Below are 20,538 nucleotides of genomic sequence, written 5' to 3' on the forward strand. Positions count from 1 at the left end.
TGGCCCTTCTGTCACATGACAATAAAATGACTTCCTGCATGCTGGTTATAGCATTTATGTCTTGACTGATTTGACAAAACTATCACTTCTTGTTTTAATGATAAATAATAGATTACACAGTAATAGAAAAGTAATCATAGTAATAATAATAAAAAAAAAATACATTATCATTCAAAAGTTTTTTTTGTTTTTTTTTCAAAAACTACAATTCTTTTTTTTAATTCTTAGAATATAAAGTTTAAAAGAACAGCATTTATTTAAAATAAAAAACTTTTGTACAATTTTAAATGTCTTTCACTTTGCACCAATTTATTGTGTCCTTGCTGAATGAAAGTATTATAATTACATAAACTGCTTTATTTTCACTGTACATTTCTGCCATGTATACATCAAATTTAGATAGTCACCACTAATAAGCTATTACTAAATATAATGTAGAAACTTTAATTTTCTGTAAAGCTACTTTGCAACGATTTGCATCATTTAGAGCGCTATACAAATAAATTTTAATTAAAAAAAAAAAACCTTCCTGACCCCATACTATTGCGCAGTATAGCAGAGTGTTTAATAGGATTTTTCAACAAGCCTGATCAAAAATATCAATATGAGTATTAACACAGAAATGTAAGACATGTTGGTACCTCATTATACATAAAACGTGTTCTTAATATTTTTTGAACATTGTATTAAAACAAAATGAGCTTAAAGATTTTCTTTCAGTAGGCATCCCTTTATCAGTGGTTTCAGTAGCCAGTTTTTCCCCTTGTGTCTGAACCGAAGTGTCCTCCTCTAAAGTTTGGTCATTTGTAATGCTGAAGATTCCCTCACCGTATGATGTTGTGTATTGTGCAATTTTATGTTGATGATGCTGACATCACTGATGACTTCAGAGACGATGGGCTTCAGTCAGAAAACCAGCCAGAGTGCAAACATTGAGAAGAACTCCATCCATCAGATGTACCTTTAAACCCTCTCTCTTAATCAGGAAGCACAGCTGAAGATAGACCCACTGATCAGACGAAAATCCAAACCCTGGCATCGCTCATATTGGGAAAGATCCAGAAGCGGAAGAGGAAAGTTGGGCCCACTTCTCTAAATCAGGCAAACACAGCCGGTCTGAGGAGGAGAGCATGGAAAGAGCATCACCTGTATAAGATATTACACACAAATACACTCCATGACAGTTTCAACTACTCTATCAATAAGAAATAAAGAGGCTATGTAAGACAAGCTTCACTTGTCAAACTCTTTTTATTTGCTCATTCCATACACATCAGATACATACAGAGGCCATGCATGAGCTCAAACTCTTCTGAAGCTTTGTCTGTCACCTTTGTTAACTGGGATAGTTCACATGTAACGATTCTGTCATCATTTACTCAAACTTTTGTCGTCTCAAACCTTTGCAGAACACAAAGTAAGTCCCTACAATTAGTCAATGGAATTAAATGGCTAACAGCAAACAAGAAAAAAAGAGAGAAAGTAAAGCACTTTTTAAAGAAGTGAAACGGCAGTGTGGCAGTCAGTGTCCGTCGTTATGAGGTCGTGTCATCATAAATAGCCGTCCTGTCATGTCGGGGTCATGCGTCATGTCATCTAAACCTCTGCAAGAACAAACACAGCACAGTCACAGTTATGCAAGTCCACAATCTTGAGAAACTGCTCAAAATTCATTTGAATGATGGGTCCATTTGGGTCTTAACCTGATAACCTGGAGTTGGCAGTAAAATAAATTTACGACCAACTTTACTACGGTTTTCTATCATATTTCAGAATAATGTTGCAGCCACATTAGCCAAACTGTAAATTAAAAGTTAAACCAGGGGCGTCAAACTCAGTTCCTGGAGGGCCACAGCCCTGCCGAGTTTAACTTTAACCCTAATTAAACACACCCTGATCCAGCTAATCAGGTCCTTCAGGCTCATATGAAAACTACATGCTTTGTGTGCTGGAGCAGGAGTTTGACACTTGTAGTTTAAACAATGGTTCCATTGTCTGCTGTCAATAATGGCATGAAGCAGCACTTAATGACACATGAAGTGTTCAACATTCCACACAACATTTTATTTTTTTGGATATTTAAGTGCATCATCCGGGTATTTAAAGCACCCTCTTTCTTTTTTTGGTATTTTGTGTGTGAACACTATACTCGCTATTTTTATTATTACACGTCACAGAATAGTGCCCAAGTACACGATTCGGGATGCACCTACAGAAGAAGCCTATTGCTATTGACCGTAATACACGGTCAATACACTTTGACGGCTATAAACAAACATCTCATAATTCTCTTTGGCAGCATATGAATATGATGAAATACTGTACACAAAGCATTGATTACACTCCTAATGGCATCCTGTACTCTTCATTTTGTTGCATTATACGCAACCCCAACCCTGGTCCTGGAGGCACCCCGACACTGCACATTTTGCATGTCTCCTTTCTCTGACACACCCATTTCAGGTCATGGAGCTCTATTACTGAGCTTATGACCTGAATCAGGTGTGTTTGATTAAGGAGACATGCAAAGCGTGCAGTGTTGAGGTGCCTTCAGGACCAGGGTTGGGAACCACTGCATTACAGCAACTGAGGAAAAGTGACTTAACAGTTTCTGAAGGCTGAAAATCAGCTTTTCCATCACAGGAATAAATTACATTTTAAAACTAGGGCTGTCAAGATCTTTTTTTTTTTTTTTTTTTTTTACTATTTCTGATGTGTCGATTAACTAATCTAATGATATAGAAATGTAAAAGCTATTTTTGTGTTTAGAAAGAAATATTTTATTTGATTCAACATAAAATGTATTACACAAACATTAAGGATACAATGGGCCAACATAAACTATGGAACATAAAAGAAGATAATTTGAGAAACATTTCCATTGCAACGATCATTCAGCTAAAGTCATTGGTAACCAAAACAGCTTTGTTACCAACAGTCTTCAAAACGCCGCCTTCTATGTTCCACAAAATTCAGGTCTGAGTAAATGATAATGTAATTAAATTTTTGGGGGGAGAACTATCCCTTTAAAGTTTTTTTCCCCCATTTTTTTAATGAAATTATACTCTAAATAAGAAACTAAAACTGCCAGCAAGTGGGGTAAATGTCTTTATGAGTCATTCATTCATTTGGTCGGCTGATTCACTCAGAATTCAATAAACGGCTCACTTGATTTGTTCAAAACGCGGATTCATTCAGAAACTAAACATGGCTGTGTTGCTCGGAGACGCACAACAATTCTGCTTCGGCTTTAAAGATAATATTTTTGTTGGCAAAACTTAGCAAAAACAATATTGTGTTTAAAATATAACAATATTAACTTCTTATTTACCGAACTGTTATAAAATCACATTTGCATTCGTTATATTAAGGACAGAAACAGCACTTGTGTGATATTGTGATATTGCTTATCATCTGAGACAAAAACTCATGCAGGAGCATTTTTGCTCCAATATCTATAATTTTAGGGCATAACTGCATTTATGGAGTTGTTGCCCTGCATCATATTTGTCAACAGTGAACTGTATGTAATGTAAGATGACGTGCAGGTCTGGGGACGGGGCCAGTGGTTACCTGCGTTAAAATATTTTAATCGCAATATTTTTTCCCAATTAATTAAGTTACATTAAACTGACAACCCTATTTAAAACATGAAAATAGAACACAGTTACTTTAAATTGTGAAGCTAATATAATATTGTTTTCAGAGTATTATTGATCAAGTAAGTGTAGCCTTGCTGAGCACAGGCTGCTGAAAGAACAAGTGTAATTCCATTTTCTGCCACTAGTGCCAGTGAAATTACAAAATGATTACAAATGCCACAGAATAATTTTATGACCTCAAATCAATGGTAGAAGACAGACGTGATGTTAAAAGAGTTGCATGCATTGTTTGAAGAACTGTTTGTGTTTGACTGGCGTGACATTATGTTGTCTGACTGGTATAGAAAGACAAACAAATCCTTTCATGCAAGTAGTCCAAAAGAGACATTTCTAAGGACTGTTTCTCAGGCAGTATATGAGCTGTTAAGTTCAGCTGTCAATGCTACATCACGTCTCAAGCCATCGACTTATTCTGGAGCAAGTTCACACTCTGAAGAGTATAAATGATTCTGTCGTGACTTTCACATTGTTTTGGGATTTTCTTTATTTTGACTCATAGCAGAAATAACAGAATGTTGTGGTGGATTCAAAACTATGTGAATTGTTTGTACTTACCTGAGTCTGTGGTGAGGTCAAAGGTCAGTACGTTCTCTGGCGTTTGTGAGATTCCTCTTTCGGTGGGTCTGCCAGCATGACCTTCATCTTGACGCCGTTAATCACTTTACCGTGCAGCAGTGCTATGGCTTCGTGAGCAGGTTTGCGGTCTGCATACTTTATATATCCCACATTCCTGCCTGGAACCAAGTAAACCTCCATCAGCGAACCGAACCGACTGCATGGAGAGAACACACACACACACACACACACGAAAAACAGGTCCGTTCGTAAACCGTTTGGGCAATGACACAAATGAACAGTTTTCAGTTGTTTCAAGGAAATTAATCAAACTTATCTTAACTCTTTAAGAAAATCTACTGCAATTTATGAAACAAGGAAGGATTGTGATACATATATACAGTAATTTCAAATATACTTTTATATATATATATATTTTTTTTTTAATGTTCCTGATAAGTGTCTTATGCTCACCAAGGCTGCATTTATTTAATACAGTAAAAGCAACAATACAGTAAAATGTGAAATTATTACAACCTAAACTTATCTGTGTTAATATCTATGTAATATATATTTTCAAATGTAACTTATTCCAGTGATGCAAAGCTGAACTTTTAGCAGCATTACACCGAAATTACTCCAAATTATTGTCGATGTCGGAAATAGTTTTGCTGCTTAATATTTTGGTGGAAACTGTGATATTCTACCGTTCAGTAGATTAATGCAAATTAGTAAAAATTATTTTATCCTGCAAGGTCACATCATCATCAAACATGACAGTAAAAACATTTATAATGTTACAAAAGGTTTCCATTTCAAATAAATTTGTTCTTTTGAACTAACTATTTTTCAAGTAATCCTGTAAATGTATCAATTTCCACAAAAAATGAAAAATAAAATTCAAGCAGCACAACTGTTTTCAACATTTATAATGATAATAAATGATTCTTGAGCAGCAAAGTGGCAAATAATAATGATTTCTGAAGAATCATGTGACACTGAAGACTTCTGATCAACTTTGATCACAGGAATGAATTACATTTTTAAATATATTATAATACTTCACATACAGTTTTCACAAGTTTTACTGTATTTTTTGTTTGAATAAATGCAGCCTTGGTGCACATAAGAGACATTAACAACACTAAAAAAATTACATTGAAACAAACAAACAAAAAATAATCATAATTCTTCCAAACTTTTAACTGTGTGTGTGGATGTATATATAAAACTGTGTTCATGTACATTCACTCAGACACAATACACTACAACGGTCCAACACTACGAGAGGCAGTGTGTAAATCAATCATGAACACACACACCAGAAGACGTCCTCCAGCACGTCCACAGGCAGAGGCGAGGGGTTAAAGATGACAAACAGCCTCTCCTTCACCACACTGTCAGACGCCACCAGCTTCTTCAGAGGAGGCAGAGCTACATCTGTCTGCACACGTGCCTTCTGAGCTACAGGGGGTGCTGTATAGCCCTACAGGAACACAGGACACAATAAACCTGGTCAATAATCAGTTTGATAACATTCTCCAACAACATCACGTCTCTCAAGCCAATGCACAAAGTATATTAATAACACTGCGCTCTTTGAGATGCACAACAAACAAAAATCAACCCAAAAGGTAGCGCTGTTGTTTTAATGTGTCGCTACATCATCATATTGTGGAAAACACGGTCATCACTGTCCCAGAGTTTAGTGGATCAAGACCATTGCTAGTGTCCATAATATACTGATTCCTGAAATAGTGAAGGAGGTGAAATAAGACACGGATCATAATTTGATTCTTGCTATTGCTAGTCATTTGCAGGTCTAGAACATATTTTACTGGACAAAAATAACCATATTAATTGCTTAAAATGTGTTAAAAATGTGTAACATGGAAGAAAAGAGGACAGATGAGGGCAAGTAAATTACGACAAAATGTTCACTATCACTTTGTATAATGAAAATGTTTTTTTTTTCATGCATTTTTTTTTTCAATAAGCAGCAAACTGTACCCCATTCAAAAGTTTGGGGTCGGTAAGATTTTAAAAAATATTTTTGAAAGTAACCTCTTATGCTCACTAAGACTGCATTTTTGATTAAAGATGAATGCAAGCAAACAAAGTGATACTGTGAAATAATTACAATTTAAAGTTACTGTTTTCTATATTGTAAAATTGTATTATTCCTGATGAAAAGCTGTATTTTCAGCATCATTACTTCAGTCTTCGGTGTCAAATGATCCTTCAGAAATCATGCTAATATGCTGATTTGCTGCTCAAGAAACATTTCACATTATTATCAGTGTTGAAAAAAAAAAAAAACAGTGTTGAAACAGCTTTATATTTTTGTGAAAATTGTGATTTTAATATATCTTAAAATGTAAATGTAAGATAGTTTTTGTAACTTTATTTATGCCTTGCATCCTCGCTGAATAAAATAATTACTTCCTTTAAAAAAAAAAAAAAAAGTACTGATCAAAACTTTAGAAAGGTAGTGTATGTTTGACATCTATGAGTAACCATGGCCTAAAAAGGAATGAAAATTATTCTTTGCTCCAAAACTGTACGAGTTTCAGTCTTCCATGGAGCACGAAAATAGAACAAATCTGAACAAATCACTAATTCAGAGACCTGGCAGAAATGAGTAAAACGTCTCACTGTTGAGCACATTACCCACCGCGCAAGTCTTCATTAGTTGCGCACCAGCAGGGCTGTTCCACACCATAGACATCATCTGAGCGGCCACAAGCTGCATCGCCATCTTCCCCACCGGACTGAACACAGACAACACAACACAACAAATAAAACATGCACCTGGATACATACAGCTTAATAGTTCATATTCTTCAGCTATAACGGTTTCTAACAATATAACAGTTCCATCAAAATAAAAGCATGTTTAAAAACGTCAACCTAAACGTGCCCAGAAGCTACCATTTCTTCTAGACTTCTAAAGTTTTTTAACATCATTTTGAGACAGAATGAGTTGAACGTAAAGGTGACTCTACCTCGTCCTGTCCTCCCCATCGTCTATGTAAGATACCGAGAGACAGTTACCAGGTGGATACTCAAACCCATGCAGCTTCTCTTTAGCATAGACCGCAGAGCCCAGGTTATTATACCGCACCAGCACCTGACCTGTAGAGCACACACACCCCGTCAAACGAAGGAGACCACCGAGCAGACATGTTAAAGGTTACTCATTTTCTGCTTTTTAATGTATTTTTGCCATTGAAAAGACTCCCTTTCGTTGGTCATTCTTAAAGTCACATGTTAGCTTTGTTTGAGGAACAAACTTAACTTCAATATAGATTTAATATATACACATCAGTTCAAAAGTTTGGGGGCAGTAAGATTTTGAAAGAATCCTCTTATGCTCACCAAGGATGCATTTATTTGATAAAAAAAGGTAATATTGCGTAATATTATTACAATTCAAAATAACTGACTTCTATTTCAATACATCTTAAAATAGAATTTATTTCTGCAATGCAAAGCTGTATTTTCAGCATCATTACTCCAGTCTTCAGTGTCACGTGATCCTTCAGAAATCAGTATAATATGCTAATACATTGTTTTCAGGAGCATTTTTACAACCCACTTCTTTGCGAGTAAATCACTCACATGTGTGATCAAATTTTACACCAGGCGACTAAATAATGTCTGTCATTAGCCACTGACTAATAAATGGTTAGATTTCAGCTGCCAGTAAAGAAAGCCAGGTGTATTTTGGCTGCGTGTTGTGTCCTCTGACCGCATTTGAGTTTTTACGCTGGAAGACTCTGAATGACAGCAAAGAATGCGCACTGATCAGGGCGTGGATGCATCGCTCTATAGAGGGTGTGCGGTGACGTGACTGTCCTGCTGAAAACAAAGCATCCTGCTGCAGCTAGTAGGGGAAAGTGTGAGTGAGTAACCAAATTAAGTCTAAGATTTTCAGCACAGCACAAGGATTACAATGTATATAAAAAAATATATATTTGCACGTAGATGAAAAAAGTGCTGATGAGTAAAATAAAAAGCCAATGGGTCAGTATAGAGGGTTGCTTAGAAAGTGCAAAAAAGCATTTATTTGTAGCAGAAATATCTTGAAAGACTGCAAAAACATCTTCACTCTTTATCAATATAATGCATCTCCAATGAGTAAGAATATTATTTCATTTTAAACAAAACTGAGCCCAAATTTTTCAACGCTAGTGTATAATTCACATGTTGTATATATAATATTTTTATAGTGAATAAACAATGATAAAATTTTAATTTTGGGGAAAACGACCCTTTAAAACGTTTTAGTAAGGTTGTGCATACAGAGATAACATTGTAACATTGAGTGTGTGGTATATATGACCTTTGCTGAAGCTGTATTGGTCTCTCTGCATCTCACAGAAGTCCATCCCCGGGATCAGGTCGAACAGACCGTAGATCTGCTCCTGCGTGACCGCGACCCGTGACGACACCAGCAGGCACCGCGTGATGACGTCAGAGCTCCACGTGTCCCCCGTGGCGTAGCTGCTGGACTCGTGTGCTGCACGAAACCACACCACGATCAAGCTGAACCCTCAGGCATCCAAAAACCAAACACAAAAGCACGGGTGGGAACCAAACCACTTACCAAAGGAGTACGAGTTAGAGCCCGGATCATTACCAGAGTGCTCCGATCTGGGGTTGCTGACATAGTCACTGTCTGCCGATGCAGTTTTGGTTCTGGGCTCAGCTAAAATAGCTCTGAAAGCTGCAGAGACAGACAGCTTCATACTTGATACTAATAAATACACATGAAAACAACAACAAAGTAAGGAAAGCGACACACTTACTCTTGTCACAGTTTTCTATGGCTTTGGCGGCTTGTGAAGGTTTGTGGAACCTCACGTAACCCAGACCTTTACTTTCACCCGTGCTCTTATTCCTTATAATAATAGCATACTCTATATCTCCATACACCTGTGGAAGAGACAGCAGAGAGAGACAGAACCCATCAAAAAACCAAATGTAAGAGTCATACTTCACCTAAAAATCAAATGAAAGTAGGGCTGTGCAAAAAATCGAATGTGATTTTCATGCGCATCTCATCAGTAAAGACGCTCCTGTAATTAGTAGTATATCTCCAGCATGTGTGTTAAGATCAGGGTTGCCAGGTTTTCACAACAAAACCTACCCAGTTGCTTCTCAAAACTAGTCCAATCGTGTTTCGTTCCGGGCGATAAAAATACACGTTTTTGGCAGGGTTGCTTTGGTAATATTCACATTTTAGGGGCTAAATATCACGTTATTGGTATTGGGTCGCTTCAACCCGCGGACATGAAAAACAACCGCAGACTTGGCAACACTGGTTGGCATTTACTACACAGAGCCGTAATTCACTGACAATCTACACAAAATTGATTTTAAAATTGCAGGCGATTCTTTGTCGATTTTGAAAGCGATTTTGTGCAGCTTGTCGGTGGACTACGGCTCTGTGTAGTAAATGCCGCTCCACCTGAACCAGTGTTGCCAAGTCTGCGGTTGTTTTTTTCATGTCCGCGGGGTTGAAGCGACCCCAATACCAATAACGTGATATTTAGCCCCTAAAATGTGAATTTTACCAAGGCAACCCTGCCAAAAAACGTATATTTTAACCCTGGGATGCAATTTTTATCGGGGAACCTACTGGAAACGCGATTGGACTAGTTTTGAGAAGCAACTGGGCAAGATTTGTTGTGAAAACCTGGCAACCCTGATCTTAACGTACATGCTGGAGATATACTATTAATCACAGGAGCGTCTTTACTGATGAGATGCGCATGAAAATAACATTCGATTTTTTGCACAGCCCTAAATGAAAGACTATAAAACAAATTAAGTTTTGCTTAACCTGTTTTTAGGACCATGCATTATTTCATGACAAATTAATCAAATAGTCTCAACTGATTCTGTTACGGTTAAAAAATGCAAAAATTGATGCTAAAAACACACATCTTCGGATTTTGCAAAATATAACTTCACACATCATTTACTTTCGAGGTGAAGTGCGATGTGTTTTCAAAGGTAAAAAATTAATAAATGAAATCCTTCCTCATTGAAGGGTTTTGGGAAAGTTCTGTGACCTCAACATTCACATATTCTCTTCTAAATGAGCCATTTTGTTTATTTTACTGTTTTTATTAATGCATATTTATGCCAATAGATTTTCTTGATTTATTTCCTTTTAATTTTGGGGGTTTTTAAGTTAGTCGAGTTTTTATGCATTCGCCTTTTAAGATATGCTTTCAAACTGTCCATCAGGAAATGCCTCAAGTGTCATACATCCAAACTGTATTTACATATACGAGCCATTTTAATATATGTTTTATATGCATGCTTTTCCAACAGAAATACCTTAAACGTGTCTTTTAAATCTTCCTCCGTGAAGGATTTTGGGATCATGACAAAGATTCGGGTGAGCTCCTCGTCCTCCACATCTCTGTGACTGCCAGAAGATCTGGACTGAGCGATGAAGACCTAGACGAGCAAGAAGGGTAAGGCTTTGAGTATTACCTCCAGCACTGAGGACTAACAGTGGGACTGCAGCGGAGTCAAAACCAGCACCTTGATGGGTTTGGTCCCCTCGGCCAGGCACGCGCCGTGCATCTCCTCCATCGCACTGCACGCTTGAGACGATTTGGCGAATTTCACAAAAGACACTCCTTTCGACTCTTTCGTCTGCTTGTCCTTCACCACCAGTATGTCCTGAATCTCCCCGAAAGCTGTGAAATGCTCCCTTATATTCTCCTCTGTGATGGACTTACTGGTAACGAGAAACAGCCGACTGTTTGGAGGCTCGTCCAGATATGAAGAGGCTCGGTTAGATTCGTCCATACTCACTGTTATAGGTCAACTTTATAGTATTAAATATTAGGCGTTTAGCCAGCGAGCACCTGTAGGGAAACTGACGTCTTCACAAACTGACGCATATGGTTACAATATCATCCCTAATATGATATATCTCTACAACAGCTCACGTGAACAACACAGCAACCGAATGCACGCGCAGAAACGCTTTTCATGATAAAAGTCGCAGCAGAAGACGGTGCTACTTTTAATAAGTCACGTGGCGGGGTTTATTTTTGTTAAACACTAACAGGTTTCTTTCTGTTCGTCTTGGAGACTTTCCATGCGTTCGAATCAAGTATATCTATTATATATTTTATTGTAGAATTTAAATAAATATAATTCCGGGACGTGAGGACAGCTTAAAGTACAATGACAAGCATTAACCAAACTCTTACAGCACTTAAATAAATAAATAGAATTTAATATTTTAACTGGTGGGACCTTTCCCATTGAAGAACTTTCAGTATACCTTTGTATATACTGAATAATATATTGTATGCATTATATATTGAGTATACCGTTGCCTAGAGATATTAAAAACACACTTTTTAAACTCAAATGTTTACTCAAGTGGCCAATATAAACTATAAATAAATAAACTGAATGAATCTCATTTTATCTTGATTTAAGCACTTTTATTAATTGATCATATGAAGAACTTAAAATTGGTAATATTCATAAAAACACACACTGACAATGCAGGATGCCGCTTTTATGCACACTGTAACTGATAAAGAACAACCTAAAGGACAGCATGGTGGACAGCATGGTGGTGATTACAAATTTCACATCCTGTATTTGTTTATTTTTTTTAATTTATTTATTTTTTTAAAAGAGTTTACAAAAGTCAGAGAAATGAGTTTTGGGTGTGTCACATTTGATGGTAGGCTACTCAAAAGAAGCCAGCAGCATGTTTTTGGCTGAAGGGAGTGTTGCTGGAAGAGAGGCCAGCAGAGGGAGTGAAGCCGGGATCACTCTACATGAGTTTAAAATCCTCACTGATTATGCAATCTGGGTGCAGCACACACATCAGGGAAATCAATTATCTTCCCTCAGATCTTAAATATGTATAAAGCCCTTTCACACCAAAAGTAAAATGAATGAAACTCAGGCTAGGAAGTGTAAATTCAATCATTAAGATATTTAATTATTGCAGGTTTGCATCATCTTCTGAGTTTGCATTCAAGTTTTTATTCATTTTGAGGAATACATCTGTTTTTGTGCAAGTGAGATGAGTAAATGCATGTTCATATTTAGTCTAGAACTACAGTAACCGTTGTATTTACACATTGCACTTACTGCAGATTTTTTTGATAGACAATAAATGGGAAAACCAAGTATAACTGGTGTTACTTGCAACTGTAAGTAACTGATATTTTACTGTAAATTGAAAAGTAATGCATTACTTTACAAGTTACTTGAAAAAGGTAATCTGATTACGTATGAAGATTGCAGGAACTACTTTATCACGTGAAACTGCTTTAAATATAACATTGTGTGTGCATGAAAAACTATTGTAAAAAAAAAATTGAGTGAAAAAAAGGAATTTAAAAATTTTACTATTAATTATTAATCATTTTAAAACATTTACAAATGTTGATAACATTACTGTTTTATTCTAATTTCAAAGCTGAAAAACAGATCAGTTGCAATTATTTCATTATGACTAGTTTTTAACAGAAACAAATAGAGTACAAAGACTCACAGAATGAACACATTCGCATGGACTTACATGGACATGGAAAGTGAGCAGATGATTTCGGTGTAGAAAGACTGCTGTTTAGACACAAGAATGCACTGATCCAAGGCAAAAATGCAACTTTTTTGCATATTTATGAACATTTTAATTTATTTTTTCTGTTCATCATTATTAATGTTTTAGTACTGTATATATTTTCATCAAATCACCCAGGTGACCCCTACAGCCCAGATTTGGCACCCTGTGACTTTTGACTTTTCCCTAAACTAAAATCACAGCTTTCAGAGCGTCGATGAGATTCAGGATAATAAAACGTGTGGAGGTCGAAATAGAAAGTAGCATTACATTAAGGCTGATGTTACACGAGGCAACTTTTTGAGCAATTTTCCCAGGCAACTGCAAATGAAATTCATATAAATGAACAAATAAACTGCAGAAAATAAAGTCTTGGGGTCAGAAAGCCTCAAATAAATAAATAAATCATCGCCACATCACCACAAAACAAACTCATATAGCATATTCAGTTGTCAGACATGATTGGAAGGTCACATGGGACTGGGATTTATGGTCAGATGAAAACAAAAGAAATGAGCTTTTAGGCAGCAAACACTCAAGATGGGCATTATACGTATACGGAGGTGGCTAAAGGAAGCTGCAATAAGGACTTGAAAAAGGTTACTATTAATTGTGGCCAATGTGTATTAGAGAACATTTCATAATGAGATTTCCCATACACACACACACACACACACACACACACACACACACACAGTATATATTTTTATATTTTTATTTGCCATGCTGTCATACTTAACATATTTGATAGGAAATGAACAGCGAGACAATAATGTTCTGAAAGTGCTGTACTTGTTTGTGTGATCACTTTGCTCATGGAAGCTTATGACAGACACAAATCACTGCTGCATAGTTATTTTTCCAGTTGGCAAATATGTAAATGTACTTAATATGTAATGATTACTTCCATTTCTGGTGCTATGGCATTTCTGCGCTGTGTCAGAGATGTTAGCTTGTCAAGTCAAGTCAAGTCATCTTTATTTATATAGCGCTTTAAACAAAAAAGATTGCGTCAAAGCAACTGAACAACATTAATTAGGAAAACAGTGTGTCAATAATACAAAATGAGAGTTAAAGGCAGTTCATCACTGAATTCAGTGATGTCATCATGCAGCTCAGTTCAGTTTAAATGGTATCTGTGCAATAATTTGCAATCAAGTCAACGATATCGCTGTAAATGAAGTGTCCCCAACTAAGCAAGCCAGAGGCGACAGCGGCAAGGAACCAAAACTCCATCAGTGACAGAATGGAGAAAAAAACCTTGGGAGAAACCAGGCTCAGTTGGGGTCCAGTTCTCCTCTGACCAGACGAAACCAGCAGTTCAATTCCAGGCTGCAGCAAAGTCAGGTTGTGCAGAAGAATCATCTGTTCCTGTGGTCTTGTCCCGGTGGTCGTCTGAGACAAGGTCTTTACAGGGGATCTGTATCTGGGGCTCTAGTCCTGGTCTCCGCTGTCTTTCAGGGCTGTAGAGGTCCTTTCTAGGTGCTAATCCACCATCTGGGCTGGATACATACTGGATCCGGGTGACTGCAGTGACCATCTGACTTGGATACAGACTGGATCTGGTGGCCACGGTGACCTCGGAATAAGAGAGAAACAGACTAATATGAGCGTAGATGCCATTCTTCTAACGATGTAGCAAGTACATCGGGTGTTATGGGAAGTGTTCCCGGTTCCGGTTTACCTAATTAATGCAGCCTAAAAATCCTTTAACGGATTTGGATATTAGAAGTGTATTAGTATGTTATGTGTAAGCCAGGTTAAAGAGATGGGTCTTTAATCTAGATTTAAACTGCAAGAGTGTGTCTGCCTCCCGAACAATGTTAGGTAGGTTATTCCAGAGTTTGGGCGCTAAATAGGAGAAGGATCTGCCGCCCGCAGTTGACTTTGATATTCTAGGTATTATCAAATTGCCAGAGTTTTGAGAATGGAGCGGACGTGGAGGACTATAATGTAACAAGAGCTCGTTCAAATACTGAGGTGCTAAACCTTTCAGGGCTTTATAAGTAATAAGCAAGATTTTAAAATCTATACGATGTTTGATAGGGAGCCAGTGCAGTGTTGACAGGACCGGGCTAATATGATCATACTTCCTGGTTCTAGTAAGAACTCTAGCTGCTGCATTTTGGACTAACTGGAGTTTGTTTACTAAGCGTGCAGAAGAACCACCCAATAGAGCATTACAATAGTCTAACCTTGAGGTCATAAACGCATGGATTAACATTTCTGCATTTGACATTGAGAGCATCGGCCGTAATTTAGATATATTTTTGAGATGGAAAAATGCAGTTTTACTAATGCTAGAAACGTGGCTTTCTAAGGAAAGGTTGCTATCAAATAGCACACCTAGGTTCCTTACTGATGACGAAGAATTGACAGAGCAGCCATCAAGTCTAAGACAGCGTTCTAGGTTATTACATGCAGAGCTTTTAGGCCCTATAATTAACACCTCTGTTTTTTCAGAATTTAGCAGTAAGAAATTACTCGTCATCCAGTTTTTTATATCAACTATGCATTCCGTTAGTTTTTCAAATTGGTATGCAAAAGAAAAGTGTGGTCAATAGTGTCGAACGCAGCACTAAGATCCAATAGCACTAATAGAGAGATACAACCACGATCAGATGATAAGAGCAGGTCATTTGTAACTCTAATGAGAGCAGTCTCAGTACTATGATACGGTCTAAATCCTGACTGGAAATCCTCATAGATGCCATTTTTCTCTAAGAAGGAATATAATTGTGAGGATACTACCTTTTCTAGTATCTTTGAAAGAAAAGGGAGATTCGAGATCGGTCTATAATTAACTAGTTCTTTGGGGTCAAGTTGTGGTTTTTTGATGAGAGGCTTAATAACAGCCAGTTTGAAGGATTTTGGGACATACCCTAATAACAATGAGGAATTAATAATAGTCAGAAGAGGATCTATGACTTCTGGAAGCACCTCTTTTAGGAGCTTAGATGGAATAGGGTCTAACATACATGTTGTTGGTTTAGATGATTTAACAAGTTTATACAATTCTTCCTCTCCTATAGTAGAGAATGAGTGGAACTGTTCATCAGGGGATCTATAGTGCACTGTCTGATGTGATACTGTAGCTGATGGCTGCATGGTTACAATTTTATCTCTAATAGTATCGACTTTAGAAGTAAAGTAGTTCATAAAGTCATTACTGCTGTGATGTTGAGAAATGTCAACACTTGTTGATGCTTTATTTTTCATTAATTTAGCCACTGTATTGAATAAATACCTGGGGTTATGTTTGTTTTCTTCTAAAAGAGACGAAAAGTAATCAGATTTAGTTTTTAATGCTTTTCTGTAAGATAGGTTACTTTCCCTCCAAGCAATATGAAATACCTCTAGTTTTGTTTTCCTCCAGCTGTGCTCCATTTTCCGGGCTGCTCTCTTTAGGGTGCGAGTGTGCTCATTACACCACGGTGTCAGACTGTTTTCCTTAACCTTTCTTAAGCGTAAAGGAGCAACTGTATTTAAAATGCTAGAAAAGAGAGAGTCCATAGTTTCTGTTACATCATCAAGTTGTTCTGAGGTTTTGGATATGCTAAGGAATTGGGATACATCAGGAAGATTACTTACAAAGCAGTGTTAGCTTGTCTCTAAAAGATCGGTCGCAAACATGATCTAATGTGTAGTGTCTTATTAACTCACTGTCATGCATTGTGTGCAACACATGTCTTCTCCTTCTTCATGTTGCATTTTCTCCACTGCTAAAGAAACTCTTAAGCCTCCTAAAAGTCCTCGTCTGTACTCCTAACAATTTTGGAGCTAAGGCCTCTTTTAAAGGTTCAGATGCTGTCTGACTTAGTTTTTTTTCTTTACTAGGATCTTTTCTTTAATTTTAAGGTCAATTCCATGTCACACACTTCCCATGGTTCACTGGTTGAGCGCTGTGGGCTTTTTTTGTGTTGGACACTTTCTGTTGTGACTTATTTGTACAGTTCAGTTCATTGTTTTTTTCTGGGTTGTCCTCAAGATGAACTATGAAACTGGAGCCCTTCAGTTTAATTGTCCTACATATCCACTTTTTCTCTGGCAAGCATGAATTGAGAACAACTCTGGAGCTGCAGCACAGCAGTTAGAAATCCACTTCTGCTGAAATGCAAATTTAGGGTTAGGTCTCAACACTGGCAAATAAAATAGTTCAGAGCACAATAGTCACTGTCAGTCTTTTGGAGGTCACCAATTAAACTATTTTTTTGTACTTTTTCAAGATTCAAGATTGTTATTTGTCACATACATGGTTATATAGAGAGCATATGACCAGCAGTTCATCAATACAAGGCAGGTTTATTTATACAGAACAAAATGTTTTACATAGGCATGGAAAAAAGACAAAGAAAAACAGAAATGTAAAAGACTTTTGAAATCACTGAAAAGAAAAAGACAAAGTTTATTTAAAGTCAAGACAAAGGAAAGGAAACTTACAGAACGAAATAATACAGTGCATATTGGTTAAGCATATTTGTGATGTATTTAGGTCCAAACAAATAATCAGAAAACACATAATTTACTCTTGACTTTGATTCATGAACATCACAGTAATCAAGATACAGTACATGACTAAAACATTACACTCACACGAGCCCCTCCAGTAACTGTGATTGGAACTGACCATGCAGTGCTGAAACAGATTGTATTTTCCAGGTTTTTAAATAAAAATGTAATGAATTAGCACCTATGTATTACTTTTACACATAACTTGCATAACTTCTATCTCCAGCAGGCTTGTGTATAGCAATTATAGAAAAGCGATTGCTCAGTAAATCAGCAATTTTAGAAATGTGGATCGCTGTTATGAATCAAATTGATCTACAGTAGTTTTGGGATGCTCGTTTGCAGTGTAGACACAGTATAAACTGTTTTACTGAAGCACTACAGAACCAATAAGCTCAACAAGTCATTTATGCAGACTCGAAGAGGCTTGCATCTCAGGCTCTGTTTATCCATGGTATTAATCAGAAATTTCCTATTTCTGAAGTTTGAATTTACCAGTCCTGTTCTGTGCTTTGTGCTTTGTTGTCAGAAAGAACAGAAATCATGGTGGACTGTCCATTCATGAGTTCATTCTTGTCTATTACTTTGGGAAATCTCATTAAAGCCTAGATACTGGGTCAATATCCAACAGGGTTTGAATGAGATGTAGCGTCCCATTCATCGGTAGCATTCTAAACTGCATGGTGATCTACATATTCAGCTTGCAAACTAATCTGAAATTCCAGTCAAATAAATTTCTACACCTCATCTACAAGTCAAATCATGCAAAATTCTGGGGATTCTGGTATTCTGGAAAAAAGAGATTCTGGTAATTGCTGTCAGATGTGACCATAACAACATCAACCAGGACAGCTGGGAACATGAGCGTATGTTTTCTACCCAAGTCACAACAGTTTGATCATGTAGGTTCACATTTGCAGCACAAATATGACCCTGGACCACAAAACCAGTCATAAGGGTCAATTCATTGGAAATGAAAGGTGAAAGCTGAAAGCTGAATAAATAAGCTCTCCATTGATGTCTGGTTTGTTAAGACAGGACAATATTTGGCCGAGATACAACTATTTGAAAATCTGGAATCTGAGGGTGCAAAAAAATCAAAATATTGTGAAAATCGCCTTTAAAGTTGTCCAAATGAAGCTTTACTTTTACTTGAGCGTGGAACATGAGGCATTTTTCCAGCATTGCAATGTGTAGGCCAGAGAAATCCACAGGATGACACAACTGAAGACCATACCAAGAAGAAGCCAACAGTCATCAGTCGATCCTACAAAACATAGAACAAGAGTGAAGAGCAGTCAGCTTGCATCTTCTATGATAACAAGCAAAAAGGCCAATTCAAAAGCCAGTTCAATTCATTTGAAAAATCATTGTAATTCTATGAAAATAGTGAAGATCACATCTCATCACAGCTGTAATAATAATGACACAGAGCAGCAATATCATTGGAATCAGAATGATTTTTTCCAGCTGATAAATGATGAAAACCGCCAATCTGAATCCACTCGACTTTAAAAAGCTTGAGCATTTAGAAGCAGTATATGAAATAAATGTAGCACGCACTTATAATAAACAGAAAGTTATTTTGTTTTGGTGTGGATGCTAATATCATTATCATTATTATCATTATTGTTATTTTTATAGCTATTAATCCCCACATTTTACGTTTACATTATGATGGCTTCCCATCTACAGGATTGTATAGATTTTCTGTAATGCATCAAAACCTGAAATACATTTTTTATTGATGCCAATTATGCAGGGTTTTTAAAACAAGAATTAGCTTTAAAAAAAGAAGCAGTTAAAGAAACACATATTTTAGAAACATTTACCGCTATAAACTCTGCATAAAAAACAACTGAAAATAATTGTAAAATATAAAGATTATTAAGCGACTCACCAGTGTTATTCACATAGAGGAAACCCGAAGCACTTCCATACTGGTTTGATGCTGTACAGATGTATACACCATTAAAATCAGAGGAGGATTTTGGGATGAAAAGCTTGTTTCCTTCAAAATGAGGAGTACTTCCGTTCACTCTGTTAATAAAGACACGTTAGGGAGACTAGTGAATCTAACATGTGATATATACAGGGACATATGTGATCCTGGAGCACAAAACCAGTCAGAAGTAGCACAAATATATTCATAGCAATAGCCAACAATACATTGTACGGGTCAAAATGATCAATTTTTCTTTTATGCCAAAAATCATTAGGATTTTAACTAAAAATCATGTTCCATGAAGATATTTTGTACATTTCCTACCGTAAATATATTAAAACTTAATTTTTGATTGGTAATATGCATTGCTAAGGACTTAATTTGGACAGCTTTGAAGGGTATTTTCTCAATATTTTATTTTTTGCATATTTTTTTCCCAAATATTGTCATATCCTAAAAAAGCCTATTTATTCAGCTTTAAAAAAAAAAAATTACCGTTATGACTGGTTTTGTGGTCCAGGCTCACATATACATGTGATAATGTAAAACAGTAAAAGCAAAACACACACTTGAAAATGTTAAAACAGCATAACAAAACACATAACTGAGTAAAAACCCAAACTGAGTAAAAAAAAATTCATTATATTTATAGCAACAAAATAGCTACGTATGCCTAAAAATTAACAAGCAACTCTGCCATACAACTGTAAATGTGTCTGAAATGTGTAGGAATTAAAGAACTAAAAGCACATGATTTCATTACTTGATCCAGATGTAGCTGGTTGGTGTTGTTGGGTTACAATCCACTGAACAAAGATATTCTTGAGGCTGAGTTGGATCATCAGGAGATATCACCACCAGTTCTGGAGGATCTAAGAGTTGAAAAATATAATAATAATGCTTTAATAAGAATAATAATAATAATATATGACTTACCATAAACATAGTTTATGTAGTTTTGAATCTAGGGATGCTTCATTTACAGGAGAGAATCTGTGCCGATCACGTTTCACATCCGGCCAGATATACGTAAGCATTAGGACAGGAAACATTTAACTTTCTTCTAAGAGAGATGAACATTTACTTGCATTCCAGCTCCACCAGTTAACAGATTTCAGATACACCACAACTTACAGTCACAAGAAATCTGTTAATAGTCACTCAGCCTTTAACAAGTAGCCATGGTATTCTTTTTGCACTAAGCTAGTTTATGACTGGTATGACAGTGTTTACATATACAGTTTTAA

General features: G+C 36.6%; 1 protein-coding gene across 3 annotated transcripts; it reads right to left on the minus strand.

Annotated features, from left to right (window-relative positions):
- Positions 1 to 840: 840 nt before the first annotated feature.
- Positions 841 to 11,232, minus strand: LOC109092680 (RNA-binding protein 45-like). 3 transcript variants are annotated; one of them, XM_042730719.1, is made up of 10 exons: positions 10,779 to 11,232; positions 10,569 to 10,691; positions 9,029 to 9,155; positions 8,827 to 8,946; positions 8,563 to 8,739; positions 7,223 to 7,352; positions 6,892 to 6,988; positions 5,540 to 5,703; positions 4,218 to 4,434; positions 841 to 1,116 (listed from the first exon to the last, which is right to left on the minus strand). In XM_042730719.1, the coding sequence occupies exons 1-9, from the start codon at positions 11,046 to 11,048 to the stop codon at positions 4,242 to 4,244; spliced, it is 1,401 nt and encodes a 466-aa protein (XP_042586653.1). In that variant the 5' UTR covers positions 11,049 to 11,232; the 3' UTR covers positions 841 to 1,116; positions 4,218 to 4,241. The 3 variants fall into 3 exon arrangements, with proteins under 3 accessions (XP_042586653.1, XP_042586652.1, XP_042586651.1); XM_042730718.1 differs by having other exon boundaries at positions 841 to 1,146; XM_042730717.1 differs by lacking the exon at positions 841 to 1,116 and adding an exon at positions 1,233 to 1,604.
- Between the last annotated feature and the right edge of the window lie 9,306 nt (positions 11,233 to 20,538).

This window comes from Cyprinus carpio, chromosome B9, assembly GCF_018340385.1.
Source record: "Cyprinus carpio isolate SPL01 chromosome B9, ASM1834038v1, whole genome shotgun sequence".
In the NCBI taxonomy this organism is placed as follows: domain Eukaryota; kingdom Metazoa; phylum Chordata; class Actinopteri; order Cypriniformes; family Cyprinidae; genus Cyprinus; species Cyprinus carpio.